The sequence below is a fragment of the Eubalaena glacialis genome, chromosome 14 (genome assembly GCF_028564815.1).
Source record: "Eubalaena glacialis isolate mEubGla1 chromosome 14, mEubGla1.1.hap2.+ XY, whole genome shotgun sequence".
NCBI classification, from domain to species: domain Eukaryota; kingdom Metazoa; phylum Chordata; class Mammalia; order Artiodactyla; family Balaenidae; genus Eubalaena; species Eubalaena glacialis.
In genome coordinates, this window is record NC_083729.1 from 79456680 (window position 1) to 79473667 (window position 16988).

Consider the following 16988-nt stretch of genomic DNA (forward strand, 5'->3'; position numbering starts at 1 on the left):
TCAGAAAGCTTTGGAGAAGTTGAGAAAAAGATTATGTCTCAACCAGTCAGCCTTTTAGAGAACATCTAACTGTGTGACTGATTCTGGAAACCTGTACTTTAATTACTTTGTGCACTGTCATTACTTTTAGACTAATATGGTTCTAGGTTAGCCAAGGTCCCTGCTTCTTTTTTTTTTTTTTTTTAAACATCTTTATTGAAGTATAATTGCTTTACAATGGTGTGTTAGTTTCTGCTTTATAACAAAGTGAATCAGTTATACATATACATATGTTCCCATATCTCTTCCCTCTTGCATCTCCCTCCCTCCCTCCCACCCTCCCTATCCCACCCCTCTAGGTGGTCACAAAGCACCGAGCTGATTTCCCTGTGCTATGCGGCTGCTTCCCACTAGTTATCTATTTTACATTTGGTAGTGTATATATGTCCATGACACTCTCTCACCCTGTCACATCTCACCCCTCCCCCTCCCCATATCCTCAAGTCCATTCTCTAGTAGGTCTGTCTCTTTATTCCCGTCTTGCCACTAGGTTCTTCATGACCTTTTTTTTTTTTTTTTTTCCTTAGATTCCATATATATGTGTTAGCATACTGTATTTCTTTTTCTCTTTCTGACTTACTTCACTCTGTATGACAGACTCTAACTCCATCCACTTCATTACAAATACCTCCATTTCATTTCTTTTTATGGCTGAGTAATATTCCATTGTATATATGTGCCACATCTTCTTTATCCATTCATCCGATGATGGACACCTAGGTTGCTTCCATGTCCTGGCTATTGTAAACAGAGCTGCAATGAATATTTTGGTACATGACTCTTTCTGAATTATGGTTTTCTCAGGGTATATGCCCAGTAGTGGGATTGCTGGGTCGTATGGTAGTTCTATTTTTAGTTTTTTAAGGAACCTCCATACTGTTCTCCATAGTGGCTGTATCAATTTACATTCCCACCAACAGTGCAAGAGTGTTCCCTTTTCTCCACACCCTCTCCAGCATTTATTGTTTCTAGATTTTTTGATGATGGCCATTCTGACCGGTGTGAGATGATACCTCATTGTAGTTTTGATTTGCATTTCTCTAATGATTAATGATGTTGAGCATTCTTTCGTGTGTCTGTTGGCAATCTGTATATCTTCTTTGGAGAAATGTCTATTTAGGTCTTCTGCCCATTTTTGGATTGGGTTGTTTATTTTTTTTGTTATTGAGCTGCATGAGCTGCTTGTAAATCTTGGAGATTAATCCTTTGTCAGTTGCTTCATTTGCAAATATTTTCTCCCATTCTGAGGGTTGTCTTTTGGTCTTCTTTATGGTTTCCTTTGCTGTGCAAAAGCTTTTAAGTTTCATTAGGTCCCATTTGTTTATTTGTGTTTTTATTTCCATTTCTCTAGGAGCTGGGTCAAAAAGGATCTTGCTGTGATTTATGTCATAGAGTGTTCTGCCTATGTTTTCCTCTAAGAGTTTGATAGTGTCTGGCCTTACACTTAGGTCTTTAATCCATTTTGAGTTTATTTTTGTGTATGGTGTCAGGGAGTGTTCTAATTTCATACTTTTACATGTACCTGTCCAATTTTCCCAGCACCACTTATTGAAGAGGCTGTCTTTTCTCCACTGTATATGCTTGCCTCCTTTATCAAAGATAAGGTGACCATATGTGCGTGGACTTATCTCTGGGCTTTCTATCCTGTTCCATTGATCTATATTTCTGTTTTTGTGCCAGTACCAAACTGTCTTGATTACTGTAGCTTTGTAATATAGTCTGAAGTCAGGGAGCCTGATTCTTCCAGCTCCATTTTTCGTTCTCAAGATTGCTTTGGCTATTCGGGGTCTTTTGTGTTTCCATACAAATTGTGAAATTTTTTGTTCTAGTTCTGTGAAAAATGCCAGTGGTAGTTTGATAGGGATTGCATTGAATCTGTAGATTGCTTTGGGTAGCAGAGTCATTTTCACAATGTTGATTCTTCCAATCCAAGAACATGGTATATCTCTCCATCTATTTGTATCATCTTTAATTTCTTTCATCAGTGTCCTATAATTTTCTGCATACAGGTCTTTTGTCTCCTTAGGTAGGTTTATTCCTAGATATTTTATTCTTTTTGTTGCAATGGTAAACGGGAGTGTTTTCTTAATTTCACTTTCAGATTTTTCATCATTAGTATATAGGAATGCAAGAGACTTCTGTGCATTAATTTTGTATCCTGCTACTTTACCAAATTCATTGATTAGCTCTAGTAGTTTTCTGGTAGCATCTTTAGGATTCTCTATGTATAGTATCATGTCATCTGCAAACAGTGACAGCTTTACTTCTTCTTTTCCGATTTGGATTCCTTTTATTTCTTTTTCTTCTCTGATTGCTGTGGCTAACACTTCCAAAACTATGTTGAATAATAGTGGTGAGAGTGGGCAACCTTGTCTTGTTCCTGATCTTAGTGGAAATGGTTTCAGTTTTTCACCATTGAGGACAATGTTGGCTGTGGGTTTGTCATATATGGCCTTTATTATGTTGAGGAAGGTTCCCTCTATGCCTACTTTCTGCAGGGCTTTTATCATAAATGGGTGTTGAATTTTGTCGAAAGCTTTCTCTGCATCTATTGAGATGATCATATGGTTTTTCTCCTTCAATTTGTTAATATGATGTATCACGTTGATTGATTTGCGTATATTGAAGAATCCTTGCATTCCTGGAATAAACCCCACTTGATCATGGTGTATAATCCTTTTAATGTGCTCTTGGATTCTGTTTGCTAGTATTTTGTTGAGGATTTTTGCATCTATGTTCATCAGTGATATTGGCCTGTAATTTTCTTTTTTTGTAGTGTCTTTGTCTGGTTTTGGTATCAGGGTGATGGTGGCCTCGTAGAATGAGTTGGGGAGTGTTCCTCCCTCTGCAATATTTTGGAAGAGTTTGAGAAGGATAGGTGTTAGCTCTTCTCTAAATGTTTGATAGAATTCGCCTGTGAAGCTTCTGGTCCTGGGCTTTTGTGTGTTGGAAGATTTTTAATCACAGTTTCAATTTCAGTGCTTGTGATTGGTCTGTTCATATTTTCTATTTCTTCCTGGTTCAGTCTCGGCAGGTTGTGCATTTTTAAGAATCTGTCCATTTCTTCCAGGTTGTCCATTTTATTGGCATAGAGTTGCTTGTAGTAATCTCTCATGATCCTTTGTATTTCTGCAGTGTCAGTGGTTACTTCTCCTTTTTCATTTCTAATTCTATTGATTTGAGTCTTCTCCCTTTTTCTCTTGATGAGTCTGGCTAATGGCTTATCAATTTTGTTTATCTTCTCAAAGAACCAGCTTTTAGTTTCATTGATTTTTGCTATTGTTTCCTTCATTTCTTTTTCATTTATTTCTGATCTGATCTTTATGATTTCTTTCCTTCTGCTAGCTTTGGGGTTTTTTTGTTCTTCTTTCTCTAATTGCTTTAGGTGCAAGGTTAGGTTGTTTATTCGAGATGTTTCCTGTTTCTTGATGTAGGCTTGTATTGCTATAAACTTCCCTCTTAGAACTGCTTTTGCTGCATCCCATAGGTTTTGGGTCGTCATGTCTCCATTGTCATTTATTTCTAGGTATTTTTTGATTTCCCCTTTGATTTCTTCAGTGATCACTTCGTTATTAAGTAGTGTATTGTGTAGCCTCCATGTGTTTGTATTTTTTACAGATCTTTTCCTGTAATTGATATCTAGTCTCATAGCGTTGTGGTCGGAAAAGATACTTGATACGATTTCAATTTTTTTAAATTTACCAAGGCTTGATTTGTGACCCAAGATATGATCTATCCTGGAGAGTGTTCCATGAGCACTTGAGAAAAATGTGTATTCTGTTGTTTTTGGGTGGAATGTCCTATAAATATCAATTAAGTCCATCTTGTTTAATGTATCATTTAAAGCTTGTGTTTCCTTATTTATTTTCATTTTGGATGATCTGTCCATTGGTGAAAGTGGGGTGTTAAAGTCCCCTACTGTGATTGTGTTGCTGTCGATTTCCCCTTTTATGGCTGTTAGTATTTGCCTTATGTATTGAGGTGCTCCTATGTTGGGTGCATAAATATTTACAATTGTTATACCTTCCTCTTGGATCGATCCCTTGATCATTATATAGTGTCCTTCTTTGTCTCTTGTAATAGTCTTTATTTTAAAGTCTATTTTGTCTGATATGAGAATTGCTACTCCAGCTTTCTTTTGATTTCCATTTGCATGGAATATCTTTTTCCATCCCCTCACTTTCAGTCTGTATGTGTCTCTAGGTCTGAAGTGGGTCTCTTATAGACAGCATATATATGGGTCTTGTTTTTGTATCCATTCAGCCAGTCTGTGTCTTTTGGTGGGAGCATTTAATCCATTTACATTTAAGGTAATTATCGATATGTATGTTCCTATTCCCATTTTCTTAAATGTTTTGGGTTTGTTATTGTAGGTGTTTTCCTTCTCTTGTGTTTCTTGCCTAGAGAAGTTCCTTTAGCATTTGTTGTAAAGCTGGTTTGGTGGTGCTGAACTCTCTCAGCTTTTGCTTGTCTGTAAAGGTTTTAATTTCTCCATCAAATCTGAATGAGACCCTTGCTGGGTAGAGTAACCTTGGTTGTAGGTTTTTCTCCTTCATCACTTTAAGTATATCCTGCCACTCCCTTCTGGCTTGCAGAGTTTCTGCTGAAAGATCAGCTGTTAACCTTATGGGGATTCCCTTATGTGTTATTTGTTGTTTTTCCCTTGCTGCTTTTAATGTTTTCTTTATATTTAATTTTTGATAGTTTGATTAATATGTGTCTTGGTGTGTTTCTCCTTGGATTTATCCTGTATGGGACTCTCTGTGCTTCCAGGACTTGATTAACTATCTCCTTTCCCATATTAGGGAAGTTTTCAACTATAATCTCTTCAAATATTTTCTCAGTCCCTTTCTTTTTCTCTTCTTCTTCTGGGACCCCTATGATTCGAATGTTGGTGCATTTAATGTTGTCCCAGAGGTCTCTGAGACTGTCCTCAGTTCTTTTCATTCTTTTTTCTTTATTCTGGTCTGCAGTAGTTATTTCCACTATTTTATCTTCCAGGTCACTTATCCGTTCTTCTGCCTCAGTTATTCTGCTATTGATCCCGTCTAGAGTATTTTTAATTTCATTTATTGTGTTTTTCATCGTTGCTTGGTTCCTCTTTAGTTCTTCTACGTCCTTGTTAAATGTTTCTTGCATTTTGTCTATTCTATTTCCAAGATTTTGGATCATCTTTACTATCATTATTCTGAATTCTTTTTCAGGTAGACTGCCTATTTCCTCTTCATTTGTTAAGTCTGGTGTGTTTTGACCCTGCTCCTTCATCTGCTGTGTGTTTTTTTGTCTTCTCATTTTGCTTATCTTACTGTGTTTGGGGTCTCCTTTTCGCAGGCTGCAGGTTCGTAGTTCCCGTTGTTTTTGGTATCTGTCCCCAGTGGCTAAGGTTGGTTCAGTGGGTTGTGTAGGCTTCCTTGTGGAGGGGACTAGTGCCTGTGTTCTGGTGGATGAGGCTGGATCTTGTCTTTCTGGTGGGCACGTCCACATCTGGTGGTGTGTTTTGGGGTGTCTGTGGCCTTATTATGATTTTAGGCAGCCTCTCTGCTAATGGATGGGGCTGTGTTCCTGTCTTGCTAGTTGTTTGGCATAGGGTGTCCAGCACTGTAGCTTGCTGGTCGTTGAGTGAAGCTGGGTCTTGATGTTGAGATGGAGATCTCTGAGAGATTTTCGCCGTTTGGTATTACGTGGAGCTGGGAGGTCTCTTGTGGACCAGTGTCCTGAAGTTGGCTCTCCCACCTCAGAGGCACAGCCCTGATGCCTGGCTGGAGCACCAAGAGCCTTTCATCCACATGTTCAGAATAAAAGGGAGAAAAAATAGAAAGAAAGAAAGAAAGAAAGAGGATAAAATAAAATAAAGCTATTATAATAAAAAATAAGAAAAAAAATATTAAGAATAAATTTATTAAGAAAAAAATTTTTTTTAATTTTTAAAAATAGATTTATTAATTTTTTATAGTAAAAAATAAAAAAATATTAAGAAAAGAATTGATTGGAAAAAAATTTTTTTAAATAAAAAATATGAAAAAACTTATTAAAAATTTTTTTTAAATTTTTTAAAAATAGAAAATAAGGAAAAACTTACTAAGAAAACATTTATTAGGGAAAAAAAACAAAAAACAAAAATGGACAGACCTAACCCTAGGACTAACGGTGAGAGCAAAGCTATACAGACAAAATCTCACCCACAAGCATACACATATACACTCACAAAAAAAGGAAAAGGGGAAAAATTAATATATCCTGCTCCCAAAGTCCACCTCCTAAATTTGGGATGATTCGTTGTCTATTCAGGTATTCAACAGATGCAGGCACATCAAGTTGTTTGTGGAGCTTTAATCCGCTGCTTCTGAGGCTGCTGGGAGAGATTTCCCTTTCTCTTCTTTGTTGGTACAGCTCCCGGGGTTCAGCTTTGGATTTGGACCCGCCTCTGCGTGTAGGTCGCCTGAGGGCGTCTGTTCCCCGCCCAGACAGAACGGGGTTAAAGGAGCAGCTGATTCGGGGGCTCTGGCTCAGTCAGGCCGGGGGGGGGGGGGGAGCGGTAAGGAGGAGGCAGGGCAAGCCTGCAGCGGCAGAAGCCGGCGTGACGTGGCACCAGCCCGAGGCGCGCCGTGCGTTCTCCCGGGGAAGTTGTCCCCGGATCACGGGAGCCTGGCCATGGCGGGCTGCACTGGGTCCCGGGAGGGGCGGTGTGGAGAGTGACCTGTGCTCGCACACAGGCTTTTTGGTGGCGGCAGCAGCAGCCTTAGCGTCTCATGCCCGTCTCTGGGGTCCGCGCTGATAGCCGCGGCTCGCGCCCGCCTCTGGAGTTCGTTTAAGTGGCGCTGAATCCCCTCTCCTTGCGCGCCGCGAAACAAAGAGGCAAGAAAAAGTCTCTTGCCTCTTCGGCAGCTGCAGACTTTTTCCCAGGCTCCCTCCCGGCTACCCTGCTTCTTGAAGAGGACCCTTATCAGACCTAATTCTTCTCCTGTGTTTTATTCATAACGCATCTTCTTTTTACCAGAGATTGATCAGACTTGCAGGGATTAGGGACCCTCTGCTCATTTGGAGATAGGGTTTCTGGAGCACAGGTTTCAAGTTTCACTTCCAGCTAGTTAGGCGGTCTCAAAATTGGACTGTTCTGATTGGCGGATGAGTATGGTTTGCTCCATTGACTGTTTTCTAAAACAAAATGATTTAACATGTATTTATTCCCTTTTGTCACTTAAACAGTTTGGGTTCAGTCATGGAAACTTGAGTATAAATACTTTTGAAGATTTCTCTAGGACTCATTCAGAGAAGTCTGAACAGCTGTTGTTAAAGCTGAGAAGACAATACAAGAAGTCAGTTTTTGGCAGCCGGGAGGCATTTCTAGAGCTCACATGGGTTTCCTCGGACTCATATCTGAATTTTCTTTTATCTGACTGTTTAGGGAATTCCGTGGTGGTCCAGTGGTTAGGACAGCGCTCTCACTGCCGGGGCCCGGGTTTGACCCCTGGTGGGGGAGCCAGCATCCCTCAAGCTGCGTGGCGCGGCCGCCAAAACAAAACAAAACACCCAACAAAAAGCAACAACGAATGTTTGATCTGTATGGGACACTGTCAGTCTATAGAAATAAATAGCTATCATGAACATATAGAAAGTTAGGTAATATAGTTAGAACAAAGTTGTTTATTAATACATGGTTTACATTGAAAACTTTTTGTATTTTTGGAGAGATAATATATTCATAGTCTAAAATTCAAAAGGAGATACATATCTGGAAGTGACCACTGGATGTGACCGCTATTAGTATTTATTGTAAATCCTTCCAGAGATGACATTACTGTGTTTTGTGTTTTGAGTGGTAGCACATCAGACAGTTCTACAGAGATTAGAAATAGGATATAATCTCTCTTATTCTACATTGTATTTAAATTTTTATAAATATTTGTAGGCTACAGAAGGTTGTATTTTTCCTGAAAATAGTGTAGTTAGCATTCTCTTAATATTCATGTTAACTGTCAATCTACTTCCCTATTTAGCTATTCGAAAGATCTTAGTAATTGTCATCATAGTCTTCACAGTAAGCATTTATTATAGCTCTTGACTTCGTAATAACCGGTGTACATGTATATACTTCAACTGACAGAATTCAACAAATAAAACACAAAAGCAGGTTTTATTCTAAGTACATCAAGAATGCTTCTCTATATTTTAAAAAATGAATGTTCAGGTATTAAAAATAAATTTTATATTTCTAAGTCCCAGTTGAAGGAACCTAGTCAGTAGTTTCTTTTGGCAACCAGAACTGAGAAATTTGGAAGCTGTGGGGTAGCCAGTGTGGGTTCCATAAAGGAAAGAAAGCTGGGTGGGAAAAGAGTAAAGCTGATGTCAAAGCAGAAAAGAGGGCAGGTAGCTCTCGGATCTTGCTGCCTCTCCAGTGCTTGGTTTCAGCTGCATTTCCTAGTCTGAAACCCTTGAATAAATACCCCTTTTGTGCTTAAGCTACCTAGGGTGGATTTTTATTACTTGTAACCTTTTGCTTATTTAACTAAAAGAAAAACAATCAAATAAAGAAACAAGGTTCCAGAAGATCAAAGAAAAAAATAAATCGGATTGATCTGCCTGGTTTGCCATATTGAAATTGTTACAGTGATTATATACAATGACAACCCACATGATCATGTGATCAGACTTTCATAGCCTAAGGCCAGAGACCAGGTGTCCCCTTGACACTGCAGCTACAGCTGATTCCCAGATAGGGCAGAGGGTGAGGCGGTTACACTTGTTCTCGTCTCAGAGGAGAAGGTGACTCTCATTCTCATAGAGGAGCCCTAGGTTATGTCACCTGCTTAAACTCAAACACAGCTCTGAGGTGGCAGAGCCCCGATTCCAGATTAGATCTGAATGACTCCAGGCCCTGCACTTTTGACGGCTAGGCATGCTTTTTTTCAGATTTTTAAAAAATTTATTATTTATTGATTGGTTTATTTATTTATTTATTTTGGCTGCGCCGGGTCTTAATTGCGGCACATGGGATCTTTTTTGCTGCGTGCGGACTCTTAGTTGCAGCATGCATGCAGGATCTAGTTCCCCAGCCAGGGATCAAACCCGGGCCCCCTGCATTGGGAGCGTGGAGTCTTACCCACTGGACCACCAGAGAAGTCCCTAAGCATGCTTTTATTTTTTACTTTTTATTTATTTATTTTTTTAACATCTTTATTGGAGTATAATTGCTTTACAATGGTGTGTTAGTTTCTGCCTTACAACAAAGTGAATCAGCTATACACATACATATATCCGCATATCTCCTCCCTCTTGCATCTCCCTCCCACCCTCCCTATCCCACCCTTCTAGGTGGTCACAAAGCACTGAGCTGATCTCCCTGTCCTAAGCATGCTTTTAAAGTGTGCTTTTCCCATAGAGCCAGTCTTTCCAGTTTGGCTCATTTTTATGGCAGATTATATGAATTTCCACAAACCTGGGCTCCCATGGTTCTTCAAGCCCACCTAGATCCAGGGTCCTGAAATAGGGTTCCACAGCTTCACGGTCCATTTGGGTAAGACAGTTAACCTGTACAGGGCTAACCTAGTAGGCTTTGTCTGATCTTCACTTTATTTTCATCATCATCAGAAATGTGGATCTGAGAGAGTACTTGTCTGAAGAAGTACAGGCAGTGCACAAGAATACCACCTACGACCTCATCGCCAACATTGTACACGACGGCAAGCCCTCTGAGGGCTCCTACCGGATTCACGTGCTTCATCATGTGAGTGGGGCTGACCTCTCATGGTGCAGTGGCAGGAGCAGGTGGTGTTCCTTTGGCATTTCAGAGGGTGCTCCTTTCAGTTTGCTCTTTCTTATCCTTGATTTTGGGATTCTGCAAGTAATAGAGCTGACAGTGGTCAGTTTAAGGCAATGGTTCTCAATTCTGGCTGCACATGGGACTCTCCTGTGGGCAGATTTTAGACTCCTGACACCTGGGCCACCCCCGGCCAGTTACGTGAGAACAACATAATTTGTGCCTGTTGGTTTTCAACTGGGCAGAGGCCAGGGATGCTGCTAAATATCTCACAGTGCACAGGCTGCCTGCGCAGCGAAGAATTTTCTGGCCCAGAGTGTCAGAGTTAAGACTGCATTAGATTATCTGGAGGTGGGAACCAGGCATCATGATGTTCTAAAGTTCCCAGGAGATTTCCAGTGTGCAGCCAAGATTGAGAAGCACTGTCCTAGACTAGAGCCTTACCACCTAAAGTGGAATCCTTGGACCCACAGCACTGACATCATATAAGAACTCATTACAAATCGCAGAATCTCAGACCCCTCCCACACCTCCTGAATCACAGTCTACATGTTAACAAGACCCTCTGATTGGTGTGAAATTAAAGTTTACAAAGCACTGGTGTGTAGGTTCCCTTTCAGCTAAAAAAATTTTGTGAATTTGCTGAAAATGGCTGAAACGCGCTTAAGCTGTATTTGGTATCACACAGATTACTAGCACAGATTGTTCTAATTTGATTAGTCTTCTGGGGCCGTGGGTTTAATAATAACTAGCTCTGTCTATCCAGCGCTTTGCTGTGTGCTAGACAGTATGCCACGTGCTCATGGATGTTCATCTCGTTTATATCCTTAAAACACACTTTCAAGATAGGTGTTAATACCGTCTTTTTACAAGTGAGGAACCTAGGCTCAGAGTTTGAATAATTTATCTGAAGTCAGTAGAATTGGGATTTGAACCTAGATATTTGGTTTTACCAGGAATAGGGACTTGATTATGTGATCCTGAGCTTTTGTTGTGTTTCCTGTTCTGAACTACTGGAATATCCAGAATATCTGGAATATATCTGTCTTTGGCATTTCTTAGAAGTTTGGATGGGTGAGGCTGGTGAGCTTCCAGAAGTGCCTCTGCCATAATCCAGAAACCTCTTTTCCCCCTTGTTTATGGAAGCATGAAGTAAGGTAGGTTTTGCTGTATTTGCAGCATTGTTTTTTTAGGCCAAAGGAAACAGGTTAGTATGGTGGACAGTGTCCACCAAGGACACTTTTTCTTGACTAACTTGCTGTGTCCTCTGGGACGGGGGGTGGGAATGTCCACTTTTGGTTAACACTGCACCTCCTAAGTCAGTGTGTCTATTCCGTCACTTCTGAGCAGCAGGGAGACATCTTAGGTGAGGAGTAGAGGGCTTCCTCTTCTTTCTCTTTATTGTCCTTAAAAGGCGTACAGTGTTTGAGACTCCATTGTACTTCAAGGAGTCCTCAGCAGGAATTGAGTTTGCCAAGATGACCATCCTAAAAAGTCTTTAAATTGAATGATACCCAGCAGAGGCCATGCACCCTTTTACCTACAACTCTTGCTGGGGGATGGTCTAGTGACTATTCTGATTTTTCTAGCTTTCAGCTGTGATCCCTTCCCTCTTATACCCTTTCAGTTTCAGAGAGCAGACTAACCCAGCCCTTCGTACTCTCTGCAGGGGACAGGCAAATGGTATGAATTACAAGACCTCCAGGTGACTGACATCCTTCCCCAGATGATCACACTGTCGGAGGCTTACATTCAGGTGGGTTGGCCGCAGACTCCACGAGCACGGAGGAGATGGAGTGTGGGTCCAGTGAGAGCAATGATGTGGGCGAAGGCACAGAATGGGATTGAGTTAGGTTGGGTGCCTTTTGACATGCACCGGGGAGTGTGGTGGGACCAGATTATATGGCCCTTAAAGCCCAGGAGTGATCTTCAGGGAAGAGAAGGGTGGAGAAGCATGGAAGAGTGATGAGTGAGCAAGGAGGTTCTGCTTATGGTGAGCCAGGTTAGTTTTGCGAGTGTGGGGTCTGGTTTCAAGGAGGAAGAGCCCAGAACCATGCGGGCTGCCAGCTAGGAGTTGTCTCTGAAGCGTCCCCAGCTCCCCGGGCAAAGTCAGCACTCTTCGTGACCCCACTGCACTGTCTCCTGTCTTCGTGGAGCACCAGCCGGACTGGTTTAACTGTCCTCTCCACTGGGTTGGGAGGTCGTGGAGTAGAGGGTCTCTGTCTTCTTTTTCTAACTGTCCTAGTACCTGCAGAGAAGGAAGACTGAGGCTAAGAAGATGCTATAGCTTTGTAAAAGAGGGAGACGCTGCTCGTTCCAGAGATGACTCTTTCCTTGGGGACTTTGTCTAAAGTTGCAGGTCTGACTCTGAGTCACTTTTTAGCAAAGGAGTTTGGAATGGGAAGAGAAGGATGGGTAGAAAAGTGACAGTTGAATGAAAGGGAATTTTCTGAAAGATTATGAGTTAGTTTCAGGGGACTTAGCAAATACACAAGTGGGGTGATAGTTTGTCCATTGCCTAGCGCAGATTTAGGTACTTGATAAATATTTGTGGACTGAATGCCGGCTCCTAAATATCTATTGTATTCATTTCTTACAGATTTGGAAGAGGCGAGATAACGATGAAACCAACCAGCAGGGGGCTTGAAGGAGGCATCTAGAGCTTTGCTCCCAGGGGGCTTTGGCTGAAGATGGAAATACGAATACTGAGCACAGGCTGATGGCCCAGCCCCTGAGCCAGCCCAGGTTTTATGTGTCCTGGTTCACACCAGAGCATCCCCGGTCCTTCTGCCTAGGATGGCTCTGTGCTGTCACTCAGCTGGTCTTTGATCAATTTATTGTAGATGGATGCTCCTTTCTCCTCCCTGTCTGTCTCCCTTCTAGCAGGCCAGGACTCTTTTACAGATGTGTGTAATTTATTTCTGAATAGCTGGGAGTAGCTGAAGGACAAGATAGTTTTCTTCTAAGCATCAAAGCTTCAAGATTATAGGAATTAGAGCTTGAAACCAGTAACACCCTTCTTCCATCATAGGTAGATAGTTTTCCTATAGTTCTTTTCATTTCTTGGTGTGTGTTTTGGGATGGATTAAATATTTTCCTGTTTTTAAACCAGCCTCTTGTTTCATATCCTTCCCTTAGGCTGCTGCCTAAGGGGAGGATTTAAAAAAAAAAAAAAATCCTCACAAACTGTCTACCCTATAGTCTGTCATCTGGTGGACATCATGCTTGTCTCTTCCTGTCAGCCTGTGGGTGGTGTGTCAGTTTAGGATGCATTTATCTCTAAGTAACAAAATATCTGACTGAAAGAGATAAATTATTATTGGGCTTAACTAGAAGTCTGGAGGTGGGTGGTTTCAACCTGCGGTGCAGGGCTGTGTGAGGAAAGAGGGAGGGAAGGAGGTAGGAAGAGCATCTGACTGCAGTGCGATTCTGAGAACCTCGCAGCCAGGCCGGTGGGAAGCCTGGAGCACGGAAGAATCGAGCAGAAGTGGTTTTCGGCAAGCTCATTGATTAGGAACTACCTGGAGGAAGGGTGGCCTTGGCCTGGGCACTGTGGCAGTGCTGAAGATGTGTGAGATCTGAAGATACAGCCATTGGTGGCCATCAGTCAGCTGAAGCAAGTTCTCTTAATGGGAGGTAGGAGCCGTGCACCTCTGGCTGCCACCCTTTGCTTCTGGGACACAATACAGTCATCCCTCGGTATCCTCAGGGGATTGGTTCCAGGACCCCTGTGGACACCAAATTCTGAGGAGGCTCAAGTCCCTTATATAAAATGGCATAGTGTTTGCATGTAACCTACACACATCCTCGCATATACTTTAAATCATCTCTAGATTACTTACGATGCCTAATACAATGTAAATGCTATGTAAATAGTCGCCAGGCATGTGGCAAGTTCAAGTTTTGCTTTTTGGAATTTTCTGGAATTTTTTTTCCGGAATATTTTCAATCTGAGGTTGGTTGAATCTGTGGCTGCAAAACCTGCAGATGTGGAGGGCCGACTGTACTGTCCTTATTTTCCTCTGCCTCTCTTACAGCTTCAGCATTCCTTTGCGGGCTCATCTTCCTCTACCCAGCCATTAAGAGTTGGGATCCCTCAAGACTCAGTGCCAGGCACTGTCTTCTCACTGTTTACTTTTTCCCTAGGCCATTTCAACTATGCCTGTGGCTTTACTTACCAGTTTAAGGGAGATGACTCCAGTCTTAATCCCAGACTCCTCTAAATTCTTGAACTTTAGAGCCAACTGCCCACTCGATATGTTTTGGGTGTCTTAAAGTCAACTCAAGCTCAACATTGTTCAAAACTGAGCTTGTGAGTTTTCTCCTCAATCGTGACCCCTTTCTGGAAGTTTTCTGTGTAGGTGAAGGGTTCCCCTATTCATCTAGTTATATAGACTGGACAGTTTTCCAGGTGTCATCCTCCCCTCACCCCTACTTCCCTTGTCTAATCTATTACCAAGTCCTGTCTTTTACTTTGTGTCTTTTGAATCTCCCCACTTCCTTTTGTTCTCTGCCACTGTCTAGTCTATGCTAGTGCCAGCTTAATCCAGGTCCAATCAGAAGAGAGAAACCATACAAAAATATGATCGGGGAAAGTTTAACTTCAGGAATTAATAGCTATAATAGGACTGGAGTAATGAGGAAATGGCTAGTAATAAGAGAATGTAAGAATAGCAGATAGAAGGAGCAGCCGCTGCTCCTTGGGGTGACATAGAGTGTCCAAGGCTGAAGTCTAGACCTTGCTGAAAATCTGTCCCGCTGGAACCTGTCAGAAATCTGCTCTCTAGTGCACTAAGGAAAGCTGTTTACAGGGAGGCTTCTCACTCCGCTACCAGACTGCCTGGGGAGGAGGGAAGTGCCTGGTGAAGCTGCTGGCTGCTGCTGGAGGCCGTGCACTGCAGAATCTTCGGGCGCGGCAAGAGCCTGACGCTGAGAAAGCTGCACACGTTGCCTTCAAGGGAGCCCCCGGGAACCGGGAAGCAAAGCCCTTTCTCCCTGTGGTGTGTCTCCAGCACCCTCTTCTGCCAAGCCTCCGTTGCAGCTGGCAGGAAAAGTCTAAAGGGCTCCAATCCATTCAGAGAACGGGCAAAAGGGGTGAATTTGGAGCTGAGGGGCACTAAATTGATAACCTGCCCAGTCCACCCCTTTGATGACTCAGCTGCCCTGTGTGCTCTTTTTTTTTTAAGTCTTTTGAATTTGTTACAATATTGCTTTTGTTTTATGTTTTGGTTTTTTGGCCAAGAGGCATGTGCGATCTTAGCTCCCCGACCAGGGATCAAACCTGCACCCCCTGCATTGGAAGGTGAAGTCTTAACCGCTGGACCGCCAGGGAAATCCCATGCCTTTATGTGCTCTTTCACACACACAGACTCCCATACAGCGGCCACCACAACGAAGAAGACAACTTCTTATGCCTAACAGAAACAGCTGCCCTTCCTACGAGAAAACAAGTTTTCAACCTTTCTCAAAATGAGATGCAGTCCCAAGAGTCATGTATCCTCTGATAGTTATATGTATTACTCCTCAAATCCAGTCATAACCACACTGAGTATTATGTTACCTAAAAAGACTAGGTTGCAAGGTTAACTTCCAACAAGTTAACCTAAAAATGGGAAGAAGAAAAAATGGTTAGCATAGACAAATTATCATGTACATGTAACAAGCGAATAGAAAATATGAGCAAAGCTACGTAGAGTCCTCATTTCTGTAACTGGTCACCATACTGTGATTGATGCCTGTGCTTGTTTCTTCCGCTACCCCTCCCTGTGTTCTCTGCCCTTAGCTCAGACCACAGCTGTTCGGGGTTCTTTACCTGGTACAGTGACCCAAATCTTCAGTCTCTAAGACCCTGGCTCCTTAATCATCCTGCCCCCACCCCCCCTTTTTTGGTTGCTGTAGTTTTTCATTAACCTTTGCTATTGGACATACTTGCCTCCGTTGTGTAGAAGCAACCCAATTGGCCTTTGGTAATCAGGATCAGTCACTCAGGCAAGTATAATAGATTACACTCCTCCACCATACTGCCCTCCTCCACACCTGTTGGTACACTAGCCTAAGGAGCCCAAAATGTCCAGGTGGCCGTCTCATCTTACAATTTAGTGGAACCATTGTTGTGTCTTTTGGTGGAAGCACTCCTTCTTTGGGAACTAAAATCTCCAAACCAGCAGGGCTTAAAATTGCTGGGACGGGAAGCAAAAATTCTGCGAGAAGTCTATTAGTAATAGCAGAGTCACTCTGACATCCACCTGTTTTCTAGACCCATATATTTTGAAGAGAGCACCATACAATGGTTTCTGATTCAAAGCATGTACTACATCCTGTAAAACAAGAGCATCAAATGGTACTGTAACTGTTTTTTTGTTTGTTTTAAGACATATGTACTTATTTATTTATAATTGGCTGTGCTGCGCGGCTTGCGGGATCTTAGGTCCCTGACCAGAGATTGAACCCAGGCTCTCGGCAGTGAATGCACCGAGTCCTAACCACTGGACTGCCAGGGACTTCCCTGTAACTGTGTTTTCAGTAAGCCATTCCACCTTTCAGTTAGGCTACCCACTTCCAGATGATGGTGTGTGTATGTCGTAAGTCCAGTTCATCCTATGGGCATGAGCCCATTGCTGCACTTGCTTTGCTGTGAAGAATTCCTTGATCAGATGCAATGCTGTGTGGAATGTCGTGGTGATTGATAAGGCATTCTGAGAGTCCATGGATGGTGGTGCTGGTAGAAACATTGTGGGCAGGGAAGGCAAATCCATATCCAGAACACGTTTCTAGTCCTCTGAGGTTGGATCTATGTTCCTTCCATAACAGAAGAAAGTAATCAGCCTGGCACTAGGTGGCTGGCCAATCCCCACAAGGAATAGTGTCCATACTGGGGACTCAGTGTAAATCCCTGCATTGGCAAATTAGATAACTTGAAGCTGTGGCCACTAGAGGATTTTCCTTTACTTCTGTCTTTCAGTGTCACCCTGAGTGGGGATGAAGTGCAACTGTCCACTTGCTGGTTGTGCCAGCATATTATACAAATCCATCTATAAACTGGGCTTGAGTTTTGTCTTTTTTGGTCAGCTGGTCTGAAGGAACACCTCAGGAGGCAATGCAACAGGAGTTGTGTCAAAGGAATCTGCTCATGTTAACTTGTGCCTTTTGGATCTGCCTGAGCTTGGCATTCCATTTAATGGTAGGTTGCAGC

General features: G+C 42.3%; 1 protein-coding gene across 5 annotated transcripts in view; it reads left to right on the plus strand.

Annotated features, from left to right (window-relative positions):
- Positions 1–12904, plus strand: part of USP39 (ubiquitin specific peptidase 39) — a 35602-nt gene extending 22698 nt beyond the window's left edge. For all 5 annotated transcript variants that reach the window (XM_061168704.1, XM_061168707.1, XM_061168708.1 and 2 more), the window contains 3 exons: positions 9628–9763; positions 11466–11552; positions 12396–12904. In XM_061168704.1, coding sequence (XP_061024687.1) covers positions 9628–9763; positions 11466–11552; positions 12396–12443 — 271 coding nt within the window. In that variant the 3' untranslated portion in view covers positions 12444–12904. The remainder of the gene's footprint in view (positions 1–9627; positions 9764–11465; positions 11553–12395) is intronic.
- The last annotated feature ends 4084 nt before the right edge of the window (positions 12905–16988 follow it).